The sequence below is a fragment of the Carettochelys insculpta genome, chromosome 3 (assembly GCF_033958435.1).
Source record: "Carettochelys insculpta isolate YL-2023 chromosome 3, ASM3395843v1, whole genome shotgun sequence".
Classification (NCBI taxonomy): Eukaryota; Metazoa; Chordata; order Testudines; family Carettochelyidae; genus Carettochelys; species Carettochelys insculpta.
Genome location: NC_134139.1, coordinates 84,066,917 through 84,090,944, shown reverse-complemented (window position 1 = coordinate 84,090,944; position 24,028 = coordinate 84,066,917). Strand labels below are relative to the sequence as shown.

Sequence of the window (24,028 nt, the reverse complement as noted above, 5' to 3'; positions counted from 1 at the left end):
TCTCTGCAGACAAAACATGCAGTCAAGAACATGGAAAAAACACAGACAACCAGTGAAAGGAGGACAGTGATTTCGGAGTATTCAAACAAGCTGTCACGTTTAAGTGTCCATAAAACAAAGCATGTCACCATGGTGTGTTGTACCCACAGATACTCAACTTTCATAACAGAATAGATGAATGGTGTAGCTTTTTCAGAGAAGTACTGTTACCAAAGAAGTGTGGCTAAGAAACCATCTGAAAGTGAATCTTAAAAAAAAACCCACACAACTAATACGCACCATATATGGAGATACACATCTCACAGAACTGGAAGCAACCTCTGGAGGTCATCGAGTCCAGATCTATTTGCACCAGATCCCAAAGGGCCCCCTCAATGATTGAACTCACAACACTGGGTTTAGCATGCCAATGCGTTTAGCAAACCACTGAGCTATCCACCTCCATCCCTATGTGACCTTTATCTGACAGAAGGTGGAATTAATTGCCAAAGGATTAATCCTCTGCTCAGACACAATAATGCAAAACCATTCAATAAAAAACAAACACCAAGAAGCATAGGACTGTAGACAAGTATTACTTCTAAGTTTTACCACACATAATTGCCAATAAATCCACTGCAAAGCAGATTAGAAAAGAACCGACAACCAGCAAGGTGGGATCTGAGAGCAAATTTCCAATTCTCCAGCGTTGCACTGCACAATGTTAAACATGAACATCCAGTTTATTTCCTTCCTCCTCTTTGTCTTCTAATCTAGGTGAATATATGATGATTTTAGGGCAAGAAAAATCTCTTTAAGCTACATCTACACATCAGTATTACTTTGAAATAATCCATTCCAGAATAGCGAATCCAAAATAGCTTATTTTGAAATAACACAGCTGCTGCAAAAAATTGCATTTTGAAAGAGCATGTCTGGACACACAGCGCGTATTCTGAAATAGTGCCACTGGATGCCATTATGCCATATTTTGAAATACAGTAAACTCTTTTGTATCTGGCAGCCCCGGGATTGGTAGATATCCAGAATATCTGAATATCTGGTAAACAGAGAGGTATATCTAGAAATGCATAATACTAAAGAAAAACAAGATTAGCTATTACAAAACAAACAAAATGTGTGCAGAGTACTTTATTTACCAACAACAGTAGTACTGTACACTGTAAACTTGCAGGCCACATCTACACTAACAAGGCCTTTCGAAGATTTTTTTTAAAAGAGGGGGCTTTTTCAAAAGATCCTGTGGAGCACCTACACACAGAAGTGTTCTTTTTAAAGTAATTTCAAAGAATGTGGCCCTCCTTTCGAAACTGCCCTTCCTTTCCCACTTCAGCAAGAGCACCTTCTTTTGAAAGCTTCGTTCAAATGAAAATGTATGTAAATGCTCCACAGGCCCTTTTTCCCCTGAAAAGTGGTCCTCATGGCACCTCATTTGGCAATCCGCAGCCTGTTCTTTCAAAAGAGCGGGGGCTGTGTGGACGTCCTTTTTTGAAAGAGATGATCACTCTTTGGATCCGCTTTTTTGTGTGTGGACATGCTCTTTCAAAAGAAGATCTTTCAGAAAGGCTTCTTTCAAAAGATCTCTGGAGTGTAGACATGGCCACACTGTATTTCCTGTGTTATTTGTGCTTACTTTCACTATGCTGTACTTATGGCAAACGCAACTGTAATTTACTTACGGTTAAAATGGCAGTTGTTATCTGAGAGTTCTGGATGGTAGAATGCTGGTTAAGACAAAGTTCACTGTAGCACTCACTACTCCATATCTTAAGAAAGTCTATTTCAAAATAGCTGTTTCTAAATAGGCATTATTCCTCCTGCAATGAGGGTTATAAAACTCGAAACAACACACGTGCTATTTTGATTTTAACTTGAAATAGCCTGTGTAGTGTGGTGCAGATGCTTGCAAAGTAATTTCAAAATAACAGCTGTTATCTCAAAATACCCTTGCTGTTTGGCCATAGCTTTACAGTTTCTAAAGCCTCTTCACAAAAAACTTTGAGCACAAGCAGAGAATGCAGACTTAGATACTGAGAATGACCTTCAGAACAATCAGCTTGTATACCCTCCAGTTCTACATCCCTCAGAATGAGCAGGACTTTCACTCTACAAGTTACACCTCTGAAATCAACAAGACCACTTCTGGAAAAAGGTTCCAGTTAACACAAAAAAGGAAAAACTGGATTCTTCATCTGAAAGCATGAGGCAACTACCACTGTGGCAACTGGAGTCTGACAAGGACAGGAAGAACCATGAGAAGAAGCAGAAGTTGCTATTAATTATGAAGGTCAAACAGAAGTGTGGCAGAAGAGACCAACTGTCCAGAAACCTTCTGAGCCACACACACTCAGGCTGCATTTTAATGTTCTACCTCCCTGTTTTAACCTCCTTTGTCTTGTTTATTTTCTTATTTGCTTTTTTTAAACAGAGTTTATTGCCCAGGTAAGATGGGCTTCATTATTTCTGTCATTTCTCAGCAAATATATCAGCAATTTCTGTAATACCGATTGCTTCTAGGGAATGAGGACATGTCTAAGTCAGAAAACTAGCATCAGTGTAATTCAACTGATCGGATTACACCATTTCCATACTCTAAAACCAGTTTCTATTTGCCTAAAAAAATCAGTGTTTCTCAAACACAGAGTCTCAACCCATTGCGGGGCATGGGCAGGGTCTGGCTAGGTTGCATGTCATTGCCAATCCCAATCCACATCATTCCCCACCCTGCCTGTGCCCTGGAAGCCTGCCCCTATTGCAGGGCCAGCCAGGGAAGGGGCAAAAGAGACAGTTTACCTCACAGTCCCATTTGACAGGATTCCCAAACTGAGGGATGTTGCATTCCGGTGCTCAGGGTCACAGTGCCATTCGGTTTTGGCTTCCCCACTCTTCCGTCAGGATGGAGAAGTGACCCTGCTAGACCTGAGCAGCACAGAGACCCCCTGCAACGGGATGCAATGCCCAGCGGAACTGGGGCATACTCACTCTTCAAACCACAGCAAGGAACTCTCCCGCCAGGCTACGGGAGAAGGGGGAGCAGGAGGCCGTGCAGGGATGCTCACAGTACAGACAGCACATAATTTTATGTTTTTCTTTTGCTTCTTTCATGTTTGAACTTTAAAAAATAAACCATTCAATTACCATTACCACACTTATATACCAAACACATACCATGGTGGATCACCTTAGAAATTCTGCAAACCACCCGGTCTAAGGAGTTCTAGAGACATTTTGGATTAAACCATAACAAAACAAAACAGCAGAAATGTAGCACTTTAAAGACTAACAAAATGAGCTATTCGGTGATGAGCTTTCGTGCACAACGTTTCGTTTGGATTAAACTATGTGCCTCATTTTCTGGGTGCTCAGCCTGACACCTCTGGAGCTTGAAATGCAGAAGTTCTGAGCCCTTAGAGCTGCCATGGAAGTCAATGGGAGCTGTAGATACATAGCACCTGCGCCAAGGCAAAGCGATTTAGTGAACTGAGCTCAAAATAAGGTACAAGGAAGGCCTGAGTTCTGATTCTGTCTCTTCACTGATTCATTGTGTGAGCTTAAGCAAGTCCTTCTGTCATTCTCTCCGCTGCCCAGCTTGTGAAACAGGGCTGACAACAATGCCTACCTACTTGCCATCCAAGTATGCGCCGCTCAGCCAATTTCCATACAATGTTTTGCACAAACACCTCGAAAAAAGCCAGTCCCTAAGTATCTCCAATTGAAGAGCAATCACTGAGTTAATGGAGACCGGCACAGTGGCCTCAATCTCCCTGTTCCGCAGCTGTACTATGGAAATTACATTACTATCTCGCAAGGGAGCTGAGATGATAAATTCATTAGTGCTTGTGAACCTCAGCTATTCTAGGGCTCAGTACCATAGAAATGCACATGGGCAACTAATAATTGCAAACTCCATTCAGTGTTCAGATGGTGTGCATTATGCAATGTCCTTTTAGTGAGGAAAAAAATAAGCACTGCATAATAATACATCATCTGTGTCTTAGTGCTTTTCATCCCTAGATCTTAAACTGCATCTTTAACTGCTTCAATCTGCTTTATTCCCAAAGTAGTATCTATTCAAAGGATCAGCAATGTTCCTGAGGTGCAGTGTCAAAATTTGACCTTAACCGCTGTACGGTCCAAGCACTGGTAATACTTTTTAAAGTCACTAATAGTCCTAATTACAACAGCTTCATCTATAAACTAAGAAGCAGAGCTTTACCGTTTAGATGGTGGTTTGTAGCATTAGCTGGTCTCTTCTTAATCCACAGACAGCACAGCGTTGAGCAAACTCTCGGATGCCTGGGGGGAGATGGGGTGGGTCCAAGCTCCTCCCTCATATGCCACTCCTGGCACTCCCCCAACCCCTGGCCCAAACTCAAATGTGGATCAGCTTCTAATTATCATAAACAAACCAAACTAATCCTGGTTTAAACTAATATTAGTCCCACCCACACTAAATTCTGAACCAGTTTAATAAAATCAAGTTTAGGTTAAACCAGTATAAGCCCTAAGCCTCCCCTGGACTTTGTGCCTATGAATGAGCTGGACAATATGCATCTTTCCTCTCAGTACTGACCATTTTAAGTAGGTGACTGACTTTTGATCATCTTTTTCTTATTTGTAATTTCTACCTGAAGAGTTCAGCTTCCCTAAAGCTCTTCTTTATACAAAGCCAGCATCAAACAAAGCCAGTGTTTTCAAAAACAAAGCACCCCTCCTTTTGTAGGGACTGGAAAAAATATTTTTTGACTCTTGAGAAGAGCCAGTTGCTTGGATTCAGGCAAAGACTTTAAAGAAAGGTGTTGGAGAATGCCAGCAAAGTGATTCATGACATTAAGGTGCACGTGCTGAACACATCAAAACAAATCAAAGTTCAGTTCTGACAGTCATATTGGAAGTGAACGAAAATAAATGCAACTTCGTATTTATGATCTTGTCAGTAAATATCAACACTTGTCTTGAAGCCATAATACTTTACATACTCCCCAAACAATTATCAATATTCCTCTCTATTTTTGGAGTCTATATTAGTAACACCTAGTACCCCACACTAGGTACTTTACATCAGTGGTTCTCAGCCAAGAGTACGCATACCCCCAGGGAACGCAGAGGTCTTTCAGACAGTACATTAACTCACCTAGATACGTGCCTGGTTTTACAACAGGCTATATAAAAATCACAAAGTGAGTACAAAACTAAATCTTTATACAATGACTTGTTTACACTGCTCTATACAGAAGATACTGCAAGCCTACTATAAGGACTTATTTTATAATTATGTGGTAAAACGTAAGCAATTTTTCAGAAATAGTGTGCAGTGACCCTTTCGTTTTTCTGTGTCTTATTTTGTAAGCAAGTAGGTTTTAAGAGGTGTAAGTTGGGGGTAACACAAGACACACCAGATTCCTTAAAAGATATACAGAAAGGTTGAAAGCAACTGCTAGGCTGTGCCTACGCTAGCAAGTTCTTTTGGAAAAAAGCAGGCCATTTTTCGAAAGTACACGCTGGAGCGTCCACACACAAAACGCACTCTTTTGATCCAAAATTGAATGAACGTGGCTTTTTCTTCCAGGAGCCCTCTTCTGCTCCCGCATCAGGAAGAGCACTTCCTTTCAAAAGTTTCTGTTTAAAAAAAAACATGCATAGAAACTTCCTGGACCCTTTTTTTCGAAAGGGCAGTCCTCATGGCCCTGGATTTTTCGATCCTTGGCCCATTCTTTCAAAAGAGCTGATCAATCTTTTTATCCTTTTGTGTGCGTGGATTCACTCTTTCAAAAAGAGTGACGCAGCCCTACAGACAAATCAGATTAACAAATCAAAGACTGGCAAGCACTATGTATGTTACCATGTTTGTACTATGCATAGAGAAACTGTACAAAGAGGAAGGAGAACAACATGCACAAGTCACTGTTTTACAAATAAAGGATACAATGAAATGCACAGAAGAAAAAACGTGTAAGTTCTAGGAAGATTGAGCAGAAATATGGTATAAGACTAGGCCAGTTTACATATACAAAGATTTGGTATAAAGAAATGAATCAAATATGAATAATAATATTCAAAATTGCAAAAAGGGAATACCCAATTCAGGAGTTCACCATAAATGTACAAATACACCTAGAAACAATATGTCGGCATGGATTTTTGGAGACTTACAGTCGATTTTAAAACAAAGGAAAATATTTTTTGTTGAAGTGAAGTAATTGTTACAAAAAGGGCTGGAGCTCTTTCTTTAGCAGGAAAAAACTTCACCTTACTTCAGGGAAAGGATTTTGTAGATATTCTATAAACAACTTGTTAATAGGTATCATTGACACAGTAATGGAAAAGTTGTTTCTTCCATCCCTAAAACATACGATTACAGTTCAATTATAACCCTCTCTAAGGGGATGAACCTTTTCTTCCAATGTAATCACAATCTTTTTATTATCAAATATGTTGCAGTCTCCTATAATTTCTTCACTTTGATTTCCAATTTCTTTGTAATTGCACCACTTTTAACACACTCCTGTCATTGTCTTCTAATATCTGCAGTCAATACTATTAACATATTCTAGGTTCCTGTCATGAATAAGATTATTTATAAGTTGGGGAAAAAGTTTAACACTCACATAGCAGCTTTCATGAACAGCTTTCAAGGAGTTTTACGAAGTATTATCAGATGGTGCAACAGACACAGGTAAGCAAAATGATTTGTTCACAGTCACACAATACATCAGTCTTCCACTTAGGTGCTGTATCATATGGAGCACTCTACTTCGCCTACCAAATTTGCAGACCGTATGGCTCTGCTTTAAAGGTGAAAGACTGGCCTATGGTTTTGTGGAAGTAACGACTGCATTAGCCCATTCAAGAGCATATACTAGCTCTTTACTGGCTCAAACAATTCCAAGAAAAGTCAGGCCAGGTATAAGAGGTGCAGACAAGTTTCAAAAGCAGAATCTGTGCAACTGCTCTGCTAGCAGGAGGCCTCTGTGGATCACAGATTGTTTCCTTCCTATACAGTCTATAAAGGTTTCCCCCTCTACGCAGAGCAGATACACGAGGAGGAAAAAAAAGCTAGAGGAAGATCCCATTCCCCTAGTTAATACCTTGCCCTATGCAGTTTTCACTGAAGAGAGTTTGCAAGGACACTAGGAGAAGCAATGATCTCCCTTCCCCCTCCCCGCCTAGGACAGACATTCCTGCAGGCATGTACGTTTCCCAAGCTACTGAGTTCTTACCAGACTCTGCATTACATCTGGAATTTAGCCTTCAGTTCTTAGAAGAGTACATAATATTACGTACAGTCATGACCCTGAGTCACCTAGAGTTCCTTGTCTCCTAGATGTAGTGGCTGGAAAGAAGCCAGTACTGAAAGCCATGCTGAAGCTGATTATGTTCATAATCATAGACCTACAGATCAGAAAACCAAGGTCCCTGAATTAGGAGCTATGCTAAAGATCAGCCTCTCAAGAGGAGTTGATTCGAAACACAGTATTTGTGAACACTGAAACTGAAGAAATATGGAGACAACCTCCTCCCCAACAGGTTTGCGGCGAGGCACAACAGATGGTTGGTATGAAGAAACTTGCATGCTAGCTGAGGCAGTGCCAGTTATAAGAAGAGATTACTTCAGTTTGCTGTTACACCAGACTTCATCTTTTTTGAGAACTGTTTGCTTCAAGAAAAAATACTAATGATACTACACTTACAGCAAGGCAGACAGTACCAGTTTAGGAAATTCAGTGAATCACAGGAAACATGCAACACGTGGGAAGGGTTTTGAGATTGCTGCATGAGACCTGCAATTCTTGAAGAGAACAGTGCACAGGTGAAATGAACCTGAACTGATGAAATGCCAGTGCCTTGGCGCAGAGGAAAAACACAGCTGTTGGAAGAGGAAGTGGGGAATTAAAGCATCTAGGTAAGGTTAAGGTAAAGGGAAGAAATCTCTACAGAGTCCACCAATCAGGAAGGAAACAGCAGATAAAATACACTGATAGGTGGATGAAGAGGAAATTATATTAAGCAGAGACACATAAAGAAGAGAGATGGGGGAGACAATCGTAAAGACAAAACACAGGAAAGAGGGCAAAATTCGTAGAAAGCAGTAAGAAGTTCACTTGGAAGCAGTTTCCAATATTTGTGAAAGAAATGAAAGAAGCGTACCAAAAATAAATACAATACACAGTACAGGCAAACAGGGAACATAACCAAAGCTTGACATGAAGCAAGTTAGGGAGGGGCATAACTTTGCTCTTAGGAAATCTCAGTGTAGAAGGATGAAGAGCAGCTTTAGACATACCAAAACATTTGGAAGTAAACACAATAAGACATCATGGAAGGAACTTCTCATGAGGTACAAAGATTAGACAGACCTGCAGTGGAATAAGAGAACACATATCTAGCTCTCGCATCAAAGGTAGGAGAGTTCAAGTTGAGCCTCTTGGTATCTGGGAATCAACAGAATTTCTGAGAGCTGCAGAAATGTTGGTGAAATATCCAAGGCAAGGAAAAGGTTATATTTTCTGCTTTTATAATGTTACCCTACAGGTTAAAGCAAATTAAAGATGCAATCGTAAGAGGTACACGTTCTAGTTTTCTTCAACAACCAGAAACAGCTGTCATTGCATAAGCCTAATTCAAGACAGGTCAGGAAGGTGGTTAGAGAGGAAGTTGATAAAAGGCCAATAGTCAGGGGTTCCAAGATTACTCTTTTCTTTTATTAAATATCCATGACTTGTTATTTGGGTATTTTTGTGTGTAAGTGGAAGGGTGAGAGGGAGACAGGATTACTGTGATTATTAGCAGCTGAACAAATTTTGTTAAGACCAATGGCACTAAACTACAAACTGCATGGAATAGTAGGTTAGTGATAACACTGCAATGACAAGACAAAAAAAAAAAAAAAAAAAAATCACATAAATAAGCCCTTCATAAAAGCATTACATTCCTAAAAGATCAGGTGGTCCCAAACAGGAAGAGGAATTAGATGATATAAGAAGTCCTCATTATCTCCAAGTTCTGAAGTTCCCTCCGTCATGCAAAATCCAAAATATCCTTTAATAAGAATAATCTAAAGAGACATCTTAGTTTTGAAAAGCCACTTTAAATCAAACCAAACCACTAACATAGTTTAGGTTGCTCTACTGAGCTGTGATTAACAACCCAAAGTCATTTATTCTGAGATTTTTTTTTTTAGGGCTAGTTTGACATGGCTAAACCTCCCTGGAATCTGGGATTCTCCTTCCCACTTGTCTTGAGCTCCCACTTCTAGTGCTTTGGGGCTGAGAGATACCACTTTTTGCAGATGTGACAATTTAATATACTGAAAAGTTGTTGCTTTCCCAGGACTAAATCTTGCCTATCTCGGCATACAGACAGATGTTTTTCAGTGGAGTTCAATAAATTTGGAAAAGAAACCATTATTCTGTCAGCTGCCTTTTTTTTTTTTGGTACCTGTGTGAAGCTGTTCAGATGTTTTAAATTTTAGCATAAGTTCTAGGCACTGGGGTTGAGTACATAAATCAGTTCAGCCTCCATTTATGTAGTGCATACATTCACGATGATCCAAACTTTTCACAACAAATCAGTCTACAAAATCCATCCCTAATTAACAATTACCCTAAGGTAAATGATATTGCTTGTGTGAGCATTAAAAGAATGATTCATTCTTTTTCTCCAGGATAAAATACAGCATGGTGATTTCTAAATTAAATTTGTAAATAGTGGATTTGATATGCATAAGGTAGGTTAGTAGACAATGAGTCTCCCTTGCATAATGAATGAATGTTAGGAAATAACCATCATCTAACTACCTTCATGTACACAATACTGTTTTCCCACAACAGGAGATGCCATATTTCATTGATGTTCCTCAGTACCGCCAACCCCAAAAATTCAAAATATTGTGGGCCCAACCCTAACATAAAACCCCATAAGATTTGAAAAGATAAAATGATAGGATTTGGTCTGTGTGTGTTGAATTCTCTAACTACTCCCAGTGTGTAAGCATGACAATGAACAGTGGGAATTTATTCTGTCATGCACATTGATTCCAGCTCATTCTGCCTCGCCAAAATCCACACGCGCCAAGATCGTCTGTCAAAATAAGCTGCTGATCTTTAATTTGCATAAAATTAGAGAAAAGAGTTTCAAGTGCTTCGGGTGGGGTGGAAGCTTTCCAATTTCTCCCAAAACTCAAAAATGTCATTGAAATAAACCTCTCCAATCCCCTCTCCCAACCCGTAGGCGGGCTGTTTTTTCTGGTTTTGAGCTGGACAGTCAGATATTGTCAAACTCTGTTTGCTGTCCAGTATTGGTATAAAACCAGGCACAACTGTGCCTAGCATCAGTCTTGGAGGATGCTACTATGAAGAGCAAGCCACACAGCTTCCACTTGCAGCCTTCAGGAGCAGGGTAACATAGGCAAGGTGGGCCCAGGCCATTCCTGGAAACATTGGAACATCCAGTACTCCATGGATGTACAAGTGGCCACCTTCCTATCCATTAATTATCCATTTCTACCTCAATCGATTCTGCACCTTAATCCCAAATAACATTATGTCTGCCCTCAGCTCCATATCAATTGTTTTGTGCCCACCCAAGACAACATCAATTCTGCCCACCCAGTCACACAACTGCCCTTTGCCTCCTGGAGCTGTGGGTGGCGTACACTAGCGATTCTCCATCTATGGTCCATGGACCATGGGAAAGCCATAGAGTAGGATTTCCAAAGGGTTTTGCATCTCAGTTTGAAAAGTTTAGGAGTTTGTGGATTTAAAAAAGTTTAAAACTATCTGTTCTCCACCGTCTACCAAGCTGTAGGAAGAAGAGCAGAAAAACACGAGAGGGTCCAGGCATTTCAGCATTCCCTACTGACTCCTAGAATAGCTCCAATAGCAGGCCTTTTCTGCCCCTTCCCAGGCAAGATTCTGAAGGAGAAAGTGGAGAAAAGGAGCATAAATGAGCTGACAAACACTTTACAAGGGTAGATGAAAGAGTGAGCAGAGCTATCCTGAGCTGCTAGATTTTGACTTCTCCTCACACCTCCCCTTTCCCTCCCCCCGGCTTATGAAAGTGGTATCAGCTGCTCATTGCTCCCAAAACAATTCTGTCAATGCTTGAGGGGACAGAGAGCACTGCCTGCAGCAGATGCAGCTGCCTGTACATCCCCAGGAAGCAGAGAGAGGGGAAAGTGGACAATCAGAGGACCTTCTGCCTAGGCAGGCCTGAAAGAAAAAAAATAAATAAAAAAAATCACATGAAGTCTAGAGTTATTCACATCATGGTGTGACTGGTCGCAGGACATGCCAAAACCACCTGTTAGAGCACACGACCTCAGTTCTTTCTGGAGTCTCTCTTTCTGCTATTCTTTACGTAACAGATCACTACAGACCATAGACCCAGCCTAATTAAGGTGTTCTACACCTTAGGACAAAAAAGGAATCCAGACCCTACCAAAAATAAATCTTGGAATAATGCCATTTCATTTTCTTTAAACAACTATTGTGACAATGAACATAAATACCTACACTGAAAAGAAATCTTCCAGAATCAAAACTCTGTTTCCTCACTTTACCTGAATTAGTAAAAAAAAAAAAAAAAAAGCGTCACTAGATTCTGCTTAAGTGCCACATGCAACCACACAAATCTGTGGGGGGCGGTGCAATTAGATGTCACAAGCTAAGCCAAGTTCGGCATGTGAACATCTGAATGAAAGGAGCACCAAGGTGTTGCAGGGAGGGATGTTTGTGATTTGTCTATCAGAATTCAGCTGGAACAGCACAGATATATAAAACAATGGCCTGCACCACTAAAGATTCTGGAGACATTCACCCACCTGTCCCAGGCAAGTTCCATACCTACCGAAATTTCCCCTTGCTGTTTCAACTTAATATGGTGACCCTTACGTCTTACCCAGAAACGTTGCTAGAGTTGCCTTATTCCCCTCCAGAAGCAGCTGTATTTCAGCAGTAGATGAAGGAATCCCTGGCCTAATTTGTAAAATATTTCAGGATGGAAGGTGCTATGTGTAAGATAACCATTGTACACTGGTGCACCAATCAAGTTTCCTGGACAACTAGCTACCCCATTTGTACAAGTTATATTTAAACAGATGCCTGTACAGCTAAATATAATATTGAGCCCTGACTGTGGTAACCTTACAAAGTTTAGAAGTAAATGGCCTTTTCTGCAGTCGATAAATGTCATAATAATGACAGAATAGTATTTGTTGTATAAAGCAATCATCTGAAACTTTACAGTGTAGTGTGATGTTTAGTTACCTTGATGTTTATTTACAATAAGGAGATGCTAACTGCAGTCACAGGACATCTATAATTGCTTTTCTAAAGTTGAAAATCAACATAAAGTAGAGCAAAAATGAGAACACTTCTTAGAAATCTGAACATATATTCCTTTTCTACCCATTTTCTTTAATTTCCTAACTGTAATTTTTTCTGACTTTCTAATGACAATGGAAATGAATAGGGATTTCTCACATTTCTGAAAACCAGTGTTTCTGAAAGCACTGGTAATATCAGCACATTTAATAATAGGATTTGATGTTTATTTACAATTTAAACAGCCAGCAGAGGGAGTGGAAAGGCCCAAAATATATGGAGTCAAATAAAATAAAGGCAGTTCAGTTTAAACAATAAAAAGAAAATTAAGTGTTGTTATAGCCACGTTGGTCCTAGGACATCAGGAAGACAAGACAGGCAGAGTAATATCTTTTGCTGAACCAACTTCTGTTGGAGAGAGAGAAACTTTTGAACGTACACAGTTCTTCATCACCTCTGGAAAAGGTACTTTTTTCTCCTTCTTGTAGGAATCGTTTAAGGTGAGGTGAAACACCTCAGTCATATGAGAAACAAGGTAAGGGAAATGCTGATGGCAGGGTAAAAGAGTTACAGGTTGTTGTAATAACCCATAAATCCAATGTCTCTACTCAGCACATGGGTTTTCATATCAAGCAAAGATTAAATTAAGCTCCCAAATTCATCATTTGAAGATGTTGTGAAGCTCTCCTTTGAAGATAAGGACTAAGACACTGAACATGGAGTGACTGTTTTCTGAAAAACATTCCCCCACAGATCTGAAGAAGTGGGTCTGTCCCACGAAAGTTCATCACCTAATAAACTATTTTGTTAGTCTTGAAAGTGCTACATGACTGCCTTTTTGTTTTATAAAGATACAGACTAACATGATTACCTCTCTATGATTGTCACCCACAGGTGATAATGGGGAGGGGAGTGCTCTTACTTTGTCTTTTAACATTTTCCTGTATAAGCTGGAAAACGTACTGATAAAAAAAATTACTAACACCTTCAAATAACAAAAGATGTAAATTCCGTGCTAAGGAAAACATGCCATTTTCTATTTTAAAAAATATTAAACCCAAAGCCAGAAAGACTACTTGTTAAACAGCATTATTCATTTAACTCTCATTGACCTAGCTACTACTGAACTGAGCATATGTATAATTTGGATATATTCAAGCCAGATGCTTGTCAGCAAGTTATGCTCTGCTTTTAAATTATAAACATGCATTCAGAGAATGTCTGATGGGCATATTTTGTAACGCTAAATATAAATTAAAACAATTTAGAAAATTTACATATACTCTGGGTATTAGAATAACAAATTAAAAATTTAAAGCTGAATAAGGGGAAGTTCTGGCCTGTATAACAGATTAAAAAGTTGGTAAGGACAAATATTTATTGAGCTTTAGCAGAGATAAATGACTCAGTGGTTGGGTTTAAAGTTATATAAATGTACTCATATATGCCCATCCTAACACTCTAATTTCCCACCAGCCCAGCTTAAATGATAGTGGCTCAAATACCTGATACCACTAACAAAGGGAGAAGAAGGTGTGTAAGGGAGCGGGGATGCTACATTACTGTCGTAAAGCATTAAACTAACAATACAAACATAAAATCTGTCCAGCTCTGAAAGGTTGTCAATTAAAGCGGAATTACCTTCAAACGGTAGGATCACAGTGTCCATTGTTTTGCTTCTCCCACTTTCTTCACACTTCCCCTACTACAAGGAATGTGCTCCTTAACAGATCTGACACCACTACATCCCCTACTCAAGACCTACTTCTTCCGCAATGCCTACAAGAAATCAGTCTATAAGTTATGCTAGTGAACAGCTGAGTCATAAAACAAAACTACAAGACATATATTCTTGAAGTTATTCAACAGATAACCTACATAACTGCATGGCCTTTTTATCATTACCCTGGTCTTCACTGTTTCCATTTCCTCCTACTCTGATACAATCTTTTTTTTGAAAGGCACAAATGAATGTAAGCCCTCCACAATGAGGCCCTGCACATTCCTAAAAGTCTGAACAATGTCTAGAACAACAGAATAATTCTGATACGACCTTTGAGCGATACCCCAATCATATCAACAATTGTTTAAATTATTTCAGTTAAGTTTCGACACAACCAGAATATTTATGATACTAAGAGCAAAAGCCTATGCTGGCTACTGCATCAACTGAACGTTAAAGGAAGATTCAATTACAAACTCTAGTTCCGCTCATAGTTACATGTCTGAATCGCTGCTGAAGACAAACATTTGTCCGACAGAATCTTGATGACAAGTGACCATATGTAAGCCAGAGATAAAACAGCTTGATCTGGTTGAGTTTGCCATTAGCCAGGCTAACAGAAGCATTCAAGATACTATTTTAGCTAAAATCTCACTTTGTCCCACCCTTTCATGTCCCTCTGCATCCACCCTTCTTGGACAACTGCTTCATAATGATGCTTTAAGTTTGCCATATTTGAATCAACAACAAACTCATCACATCCTAACAAAGCATTATTAATATATGAGGTTGCAAACACCAGGCCCAAAATATCAGTGTCAAAATACTGCAGGGGAGGGCAATATACAGCCTGAACAGGTTTGCCAGGTTTGCATCTGGCAGCACACCAGGAACGTTTATGCGTCTATCTGCATGACCAGAGGTACGGCTGCTCTCAGCTCTTGCTGGCTGCAGATTGCCATTCCAGGACTATAGGAGCTGCAGAAAACGGCAAGGACTGGGACACCTGTTCCCATAAGCCCATTGGCTGGGAACAACCACCTGCTGCCAACCAGCAGCTGTACCTGCAGATGCTCAGGTAAACAGTGTCTGACAGGCGCTTATTGTCCACCTCTGCGATAGCATTCCTACCAGTAGTGGACTCCAATCTGCAAATACTTATGCACAGAAGTAATTTTCTGCATGCAAGTTGCCCCCTGGGGGACATGCATGGAAAGTTGAGTGTATGTTTGCCAAAGGGAACTCTAGGAAGTTAAGACCATTCCACAAAAAACTGGAACAGGTGGCAACTTACAATACCCACAGCTCTTGTGGAATTCCATTGGAAGATGGACACAAAAATCAAATCTTAGGGAATTATATTACATGTTTCCCAAAGTTTATTATTGTATATCCCAAATTTTCTCAAATATATTGTTTTTTAAAACTTTGAAAAACACAATATAATGATAAAAGACATTTACCTGACCCCACTGCAGGCCAGTGCAATGCTCTACTTGAGACAAACCCAGTACTGGGCATGTTTAGGCATCAGTGGCATGACCTGATAGTGCAGGACCTGAAATAAAAAATAATCAGCTTTTAGCTAATATTTTGAACGCCACTATTAGCCTGGTTAGCATGTGTGTGTGGGGGGGGAGAGTGGTCAGGGAATAAATCCCTAGCAACTTCACCTGTTTCACAATGCTGAGAACTGCAACTAGGTCACCTCAGTGTCTCTTTTCGAAGAAACCTGTCCCAATTCCCACAACCTTTCTGCCTGTAAATTGCTGTTACTCACTACATTTTGCATTTTTTCCACATATTTTCACACACACACAAACATTTCGCATAGAAAATAATAAATTTTGAGACATGCATCAGATAAATCAGACTCATTATCCTCCCCACCTTACTGTACACTATCTTATCTTCATAAATATCCTTCTTATGGTACTGGAACCACTACTTCACACAGTATTCCAAAGATGGACTGAAAGCGTATTTTCCAAACAATAATGGCCTGTCTTTTTCACTAGCCCTGCTAAAGCTGCCTACCCTCTAGTATTTTGTTTGAGTTTCTTTCATATTTGTTTATGAAGAGCTTCTCTGTGAACTGGACCCAAGTTTCAAAGTGCTTTGCATAATAATTCTGCAAATCCTTTTGCGGAGAACTGCCCGACTGGCATAAAGTCTCTGGTTTAGTCTCTTGTTCTCAGACTACTTATTTCAAAGTACCTAACTTGTACTGTAAGCATGAGCAGCCTTTTACCATCTCTCTCGAAGCAGGAAAAGGAATACAGACAGCAAAAAGCTCCAAGGGTTTGGGTGTTTGTTTTGTTTTGTTTTTTATTTCTATGTCTACAACCACTTCAGGAACCAGCTATATGTTTTTAGTGTGATAACCGTATGACAGTGAACATGCATAAACAACTATATATAAATTTGACTTTATGGCACTGTGACACATTCATTAACACGGAAAAAATGGAGAGGCGAATATAAGTGTACTTTGTCACCATCATACCCCAAAGCAACAAATACTCGCTAGGCTAATCATATTAAAATCAGCAAAGTGTTACCACAAAACGGGGTGTGAGTTCAGAGGGCATCCCAGCAATTTTTACTTTCCTTCCAAAATGCGTATGTCAAACATGTTTTACACACACCCAAGAAAGTCAAGGTAATCCACCTGAACTTATTACCATTCAACATCCTTCCAGCTATCAGAACCCTATGGCAATAAAACAACTACCGTGATTTTTCAAAAAAACGCAATAACTTGGTGTAAAAAAATCAGCGCTAGAGCATTTTCACACTAGTACATTTACAACTGGGGAGGGGAACGTGCAACTCCACTGCCAAGTACAACGGAGAAAGTTCAATACAGTTCTACAAGTATTTACTCCGGGGTGAAGTGACTTTCTCCTCGACCAGAACCAGGGGCGCTGCAACACACTAGAAGCGCCGGGCAGCGCGGAGACCTACTGAAGGAACAGCCGGCGCAGAGCGGCCACCGCGGCAAGTCAGGGGGTGCGGAGCGCCCCCCCGGTCCCGCCCTTGGGGCCAAAGCCGAGAAGCAGTCCGATCCCTGCCCGGCGCCTGCTCAGAGCTGGGCTACTTCCCCCGGCCCGCTGAGCAGAGCGGCCCCTTTGTCCTTCCTCCTCCTCCTCCCGGCTGCGGACACACACGCCCACCACGCTCCCCGGCCGCTCGGGCAAGTGCCCCGGCCGCTTCCACCAACCGAGGCCGGCCGCGACAGCCCCAAGCGAACCGAGTCCCCCCACAGGCCCCGACCCTCGCACCCGCGGCCCCAGGAGCCACCTCCGCCTCCAGCCACCCCACCACGTGCTCCCGGCTCCGCCAGCCACTGTCCCCTGCCCAGCCTCGCTGCGGCCCGACCCACCCCGGGAGCCCCAAGGAAGGCAGCGGCGGGCTGCGCTCCCGCCACCTCCCCCCCCCCGCACCTGCCGCTGCTCGGGCCCGGCCGGGGGCGCTCCGATAGCCGGGGAAAGTCTCCGCCCCCCCAGGGGGCAGCCTCTTGCCACACACCGGCGCCACCGGCTCGGGGCCGGCAGCTCCAGCGCGCACGTGGCGGCGCGGCGGCCCGGCTGCACAAGGAGCGGAGCGATCGGGAACGGAGCGGGGCTCCGGGCACAACGGCCAAGGGGAGCGTGGGGGGGGTTGTCTCCTTCCCCCCCTCTCCCTCGGACACCAGCTCCTACCCCCACCCCACCCCCAGCACAGCGGGCGCTTCCCAGCCCCGCGGCGAGGGCAGGCGGCGAGTCGTGAGCCCGCCTGGCCCGGGGGCCGATCCTGCCCCACGCGAGCGGTAACGGCCCAGGAGCCGGGCCCGAGGCAAACGCCCTCGCTCCGCCGCCGCCGGGCAGAGGAACTCGGGGCGCTCCCGCGCCTGCCCCAGCTCCTACTCCATCCGCCCCCCCGGCCCAGCCCCCGCGCGCAGCCGGCCGCGGCCACCTACTGGTGCCTAGGAAGCAGTCGGTGAAGCGCCGAAAGCAGCCTGCGGACGACGGGCCATCTTCCATGTCTGGCCGCAGCAGCAGGGGCGACGAGAAGGAGGAGAAGGCGCCTCTGGGCCGCTGCCGAGGGGTCCCGCGCCGGCCAGGGCCGGTTCCGGCTCCGCTAGCGGCTGCTGCTGCCGCTGCCGCTGCCGCAGCGCGCGGGCGATCGGAGGCGGCGAGCTGGAGCCGCTGCCAGGGGCCGGCGGCTGGGGCTGGGAGCGGCGATCCCGGGCTGGAGGGAGACAAGAGCCGGCTCCCACTAGAGAGAGCCGCTGCCGCTTCTCCTTGTCTCTGCGCCTCTCCTCCTCCTCCCGCCGCCGCCGCGCCGCCTCCCCCCCTGCCTTGGAGACCTGCGGCGGGGGGGAGCCGGGGGGCAGGCGGCGGCGCGGAACTGAGCGAAGCTGGAGCAGGGGCGGGAAAGGCGGGGGCCGGGGGAGCGGCGGCGGCTCCGGGGACGCTGCCGGAGGAGGAGAAGGCGGCGGCGGCGGCTGGCCCCGCGGGGGGGCGGCGGCGGCGGCAGCTGCTGCTGGCGAGCAGGCGAGGGGAGGAGTTGCAAACAGCCGAGCCGCTTCCCGGAGCAGGAGCAACCCCGCCGCGGCTCTGGCCATAGGAGCGCACTGCGCCGGAGCCGCGCTGCTCCCCTGCGGCTGCCGGCAGAGGGGCGCGGGGGCGGGCTGGGCGCAGCCTCTCGGGGCCGGACATCTGCCCGCCCGCCCCGTGCGCTTCCAGGCGGCGCGATCGCCGGAAAGGCGGGAGCGGAGGGCGGGGGCGAGGCGAGCCAAGAGGCGGCGGGCAGGCGGGGCCGGTTCACATCTCCACACCCCCCCCCCCCCCCCCCGGGAGCTCTTGCGGCTCCGGACGTGGCTCCGCTCCGCCTGCCTGAGCCGCCCACCGCCGCGCGTGGGAGCCGCTTCCCCGGACCTGCTCCCAACGCCAGCAAACTCGCAGCCGGCCGGGGCTGCTCCGGGTGCCTTCTCCCAAGGGGGGCGGGGGTCATTCCTCTGCGGGCCGGACTAATGGCCGCAGCTGGCCGGGCCCACGGGGCAGAGGCCGGTCTCAGTCCCCCCCGCCATCTTATTGGTACCGTACATGGCCAGGGACTTCACCGCCTGCAGAGCAACGCCCCTGCGCTTTCCTTTCCCCGCCGCCGCCCCGGAGTGCACAGCTGAAGCCGAGGCAGCCCAGCCAGCGCCCTGACTCCCGCTTTACACGGCGCGGAGCCGCTACCAATGCGGAGAGCGGCGCTGCCGGGCCAGGCGCCTTAAAAAGTTGGGGTTCGCCGCGGCCTGGTGCGCAAACCACCGCAGAGAGGCGGAGGAGAGGGGTTGGCACCCCAGCCCAGCCGCCCCACCCCCACCTCTGCTCCCGGGGCTAGGGCCCTCCTGGGGCCTCCAGGACGAGCCCCGCGGTGGCTTTGCAGCCTCTCTCGGTTAGCACTAGGGGGACTTACCAGCGCCCGGGCTGGGGCCCCCTACAATAACGCCTGCTCGCCAGGTGGCGGTGGGGGCTGGACGCTAGACCTCAGCGAGTCAGAGCAAAGCCGCCCTCGGCGCGGAGGACGGGGAGCGCTGCCCCAAGCGCACCCTCAGGGAAGGTTTGGCACGAGGCAGGGGGAGGAGCTCCCCCCCCAAGGCTTCACCGCCCTGATTTCGTTGTCCCGGCTTTTCTCAGCCCCTCGGAGGAAAGCTAACGCGGGGGGAGGTGGCAGCAGCCCCTGGGGGCCCTCCCCCCCGGAAAGGAGAGGGGCTCCTGGCCGGTCCAAGCAGCTATGACCAAGTAGGGAAAGGAAGCCACCAGGAAGCCGACCAGCATCACGCCCAGAGCTCCAAGAGGATGGAAGAACTGGTCCCTAGTCTCCTCCCGTTTCGAGAGCCTAATGCTGGCCCCGCTCCCCTGCAAAATCCCCCTCCCTGCACGGGCCAGGGTTGATGAACTACGAAGTCCAGCTGGTTGATACTCGCTGCCGTAAAAATCAGCTCCTGTAAGGTGGCTCCTTCGTGAAACGCTCCATCCTTCCCCCCGCTTCCAGAGGGATTCTATCAGTTTCGGACCAGGGCGCAGCGAAACTTCATTAACTAACGGAAATCACGCTCAGCGGAAATCAGGGCCCCAGCACACCTGGCCAGCCAAAGAAACCACCGCCTTGCCTACCAAAGAGCGGCGGTTCAGGTTCTTGCATAACTTAAAACAAGTCCTCGCAAGGAAACCGTTTCCCCCAGATAGCCAGCAGCGTAAAACCCACCAACTGGCTAGTGCACCCTTCCTGTCTTATTCTCGACAGTCGAGGCCCCTGTGCTGGGGCATTTCTTTGCCTTGGTGAGTGTGGGGAGGGCGCGTTGCAGCAGTCTCGCGGGTGCGGGGGGGAAACGGTTCTATCCTATACTCGATGAAAAGGTATTAACTACAAAATATAGCATTCGTAGTAGTAGCCTCCAAAGAGCTGTTTTGCAAACGCTTAGCTCTACTCCCACCCCTCCGAAAAGAGAGAGGAAAAAATAAAAACTTATATTACAACTGTGTCAAACAAAATCAGCCCAAAGTAAATATATTTTTCTCTGGGAAACACGCACACATTTTTGCGATACTGTCCCAAACTAAAAGGGAGTCTTCGCGAGTCTAACAAGCGTTTACTATAAACCCCCTTCTTTACTAGATTCAGCAACATCTTCAGTTATTATTTACTCCCTCTCCGTGTTTGCCAATTTCAGTGCATTGAGCAAGCTCCCTCCAGTTCTCTTGTTTTGCAAAAGGGGTAAGAAAGGTCTCCTTTGAAGAAGTCGTCATTATAGCAATGCCTTGTTAACTGCTTTAACAGCTACTACTAAGATTAAAAAAAACCAAACTCCTTAAAGATGATTCAAATTTACTTATCTTCCTTCCTGCACATAACCCACTGCAAAACTGACTCAACAGAAAAGTCAATCTCTAATTTGAACTCACAAAAAATTATTCTTCACTTACCTGTTGTGCTCAGACACTGGAACAGGTTTAGCATTTCTGCAGACTAATTTCCTTTGTTTTGATTATTCTATAATAATGTAAAATAAGGGAAATCTGTTTAATTACAGTATGTGGACCAAAAAGATTTTCAGAACAGATGAAGACCTGTTCAGTTTTGTCCATTATTCTTATAGTAAACACTATATGCTGTACAATCAGATCACCCTTAGTAGGTGCATAATGGATGAGAATTACACAACACGGCTCTGCATTTTGCATGCTGACTTTGAATTTGTACCCAAACAGTGGATCACATTTGCATATTATGACTTCTAGTACTAATCCATAAGTATCTGTGTATTAGCACTTACCTGTTATGTGTATAGAGTGTCATACATACATAACCTATTGTATATCTTATATACTTATTGATAAGTTATATGTCACATGCAGTGTTCCCTGTAAGCTGAGTACTTGGGTGGCCACCCAGGAGAGAGTCAAGGGCTGCCCAGCTGATTAACAGAGTATCCACTGCTGGCAGTATGCATTGCTATTGGTGGTGCACATCTGCACATGCCTTAGAGCACATAAAATTTATTTCACACAGATGGAAAAAGTTAGAGGGAACACTGGTTACATGCATCTTTTATACATGTAAATGAAAAAAGGTCTTGGTCTGCACAAGAGACTAACCAATTTGTAAACAGTCAAATTAAAATATCTTTGTCAGACACTCAGAATTGCTATAATGAATACATCCACCTTTACCTCTAGAAGAACCAAAACTAATTGCCAAGTTTCATTTCTGAGTCAATTGTTATGGTTAATTTATTTATAAACACTTGAACACAAGAATTTATATTAGGAATCTTGACAATGTTGACAATTGCAGCTGAGAAAGATCACTACCCATAATCTATTTAACTCACAATATTTACCCTTCCCCACAAAGTAGCTATACATTTTTCCACTAAAAAACAACAACACTGAGATTTTTGTCCGTTATTATAACTATTTTTACATATTACTTCAGGTACAATTTTTTAAAGGGTAGAGGACAACTATTTCAGTTTAAATCTCAAAATCCTAATGTATCATCATAATTAACCCTGAAATATTTATACAAAAGGAGATATTTCTCTCAAGATCATACAGCTCTCCTAGTGACATGTTTCTGTCATTTAGCAGAATGCTTTGTAACTGTGGGAAACAATCCACTCAGTCTGCAAAACTTCAACATGTCAAAACAGATTAGACAACTTATTTTAAAAAACAACAAACAGAGATGGGCAGGTTTTGGTCAAATTGCTATCATACATATGTTTTAACTAAAATGTTGAATTGAAATACAGAACAACAACAGCAGAGGATTTGCTTTCATGAACTGTACTTTCCATTTCATGCAATTTGAAATATCAAAATAGTTTAACTGCCATTTTGACATACTTATTGAAATTGAATAGAAAGTACATACTTTTCTGTGCTTGAACAGAAACGTCATTTCTTTCTACATCTAGATTTTTTTCCTATAAATGCAATCAAGATGCTTCGTTTTTATATATTAATTTAATTCCTTTACAAAAGATTGTTAGTTTACAGAAAGAAGAGATTAGTAAATGGTATTTTACTGTTGCAATCTGTTCTTAAATGCATGTATTTTGCTGACAATTTGTAAACTCTTCAGGCAAAGACCTTGTCTTTATTTCTGCGTGTATACCACCTACTACAATGGAATACAATAAATTGTCAACTGCTAAGCAAATATCTGTTTTTATGGCTACAAAATAAGATATCATAAACAAAAAGATTATCAAATTTAGGGTAAAACTGACAACAGGGAAAAAGTGATAGCACTCCATCCAAAATTCACTGTAGGGTTCTTAGTCATTGCAGACAGTGTAAGAGTAAATTAATTACTGAATTGCTACCATTCCAGAGTGTTTTCAGAAAGCCTACAAGACTCTGAAAATCTGTTAAGTCCCTGTGTTGTTGATTAATCTGGGATAGTTTTGGAAAAACAGTTTTAATCAAACCAAAACACTGCCATCCTTTGGCTTCTTATATTATGTGTGTGTGAGAGAGAAAGAGAAAGAATGCTTACCCATTAAGAATGTATTTTTTAAAAAATTATCAAATACTCCAGACAAATAGTTTTCTGGCCATGAGCTGTTTGCTGTTCTCTTCAGGTATGTATTATTCATTAACTATTTGTTTTACATGGATGATTGGTCCCATAATTTTGTTTCTGCCTCCTGACCAAATGACTACAGCATTATTAGAACAACAAATCATGAATAGCAAATTTTACAAGACTTACATTTAGGAACATTTCTTGCTTTGAGAACATTTTCATAAATTCCTGTTGATTATCTGAATAATCAGGAGTCAATCAATAGCATGTCCGTTTGTGAATCTAGTTTTTTCATTATTGGACCAGGTCTGTTCAAAACCAAGCATAATATAACTACCAAGTTGTTCAGGACAGTCAAAACCACAAGGGATTGTGAAGAACTACAAAAAGATCTCAGCAAACTGAGTGATTGGGCAGCAAAATGGCAAATGAAATTTAATGTGGGTAAGTGTAAGGTAATGCATGTTGGAAAAAATAACCCAAATTACACGTACAACATGATGGGGTCAAATTTAGCTACGACAGATCAGGAAAGGGATCTTGGAGTTATAGTGGATAGTTCTCTGAAGACATCCACACAGTGTGCAGCGGCAGTTAGTAAAGCAAATAGGATGTTAGGAATTATTAAAAAAGGGATAGATAAGACAAAAGATATCATACTTCCCCTATATAAAACTATGGTACGCCTACATCTTGAGTACTGCGTGCAGATGTGGTCTCCTCACCTCAAAAAAGATATATTGGTATTAGAAAAGGTTCAGAAAAGGGCGACTAAGATGATTAGGGGTTTGGAACGGGTCCCATATGGGGAGAGGCTAGAGAGACTGGGACTTTTCAGTCTGGAAAAGAGGCGATTGAGGGGCGATATGATAGAGGTATATAAAATCATGAATGGTGTGGAGAAAGTGAA

The 24,028-nt window shown here is 43.7% G+C and overlaps 1 protein-coding gene across 2 annotated transcripts in view; it reads right to left on the bottom strand.

The window, feature by feature from the left end:
- The window catches only part of PDE10A (phosphodiesterase 10A), a 253,255-nt gene extending 234,506 nt beyond the window's left edge, over positions 1-18,749 (bottom strand). For both annotated transcript variants that reach the window (XM_074990261.1, XM_074990262.1), the window contains exon 1: positions 18,008-18,749. In XM_074990261.1, coding sequence (XP_074846362.1) covers positions 18,008-18,749 — 742 coding nt within the window. The remainder of the gene's footprint in view (positions 1-18,007) is intronic.
- Between the last annotated feature and the right edge of the window lie 5,279 nt (positions 18,750-24,028).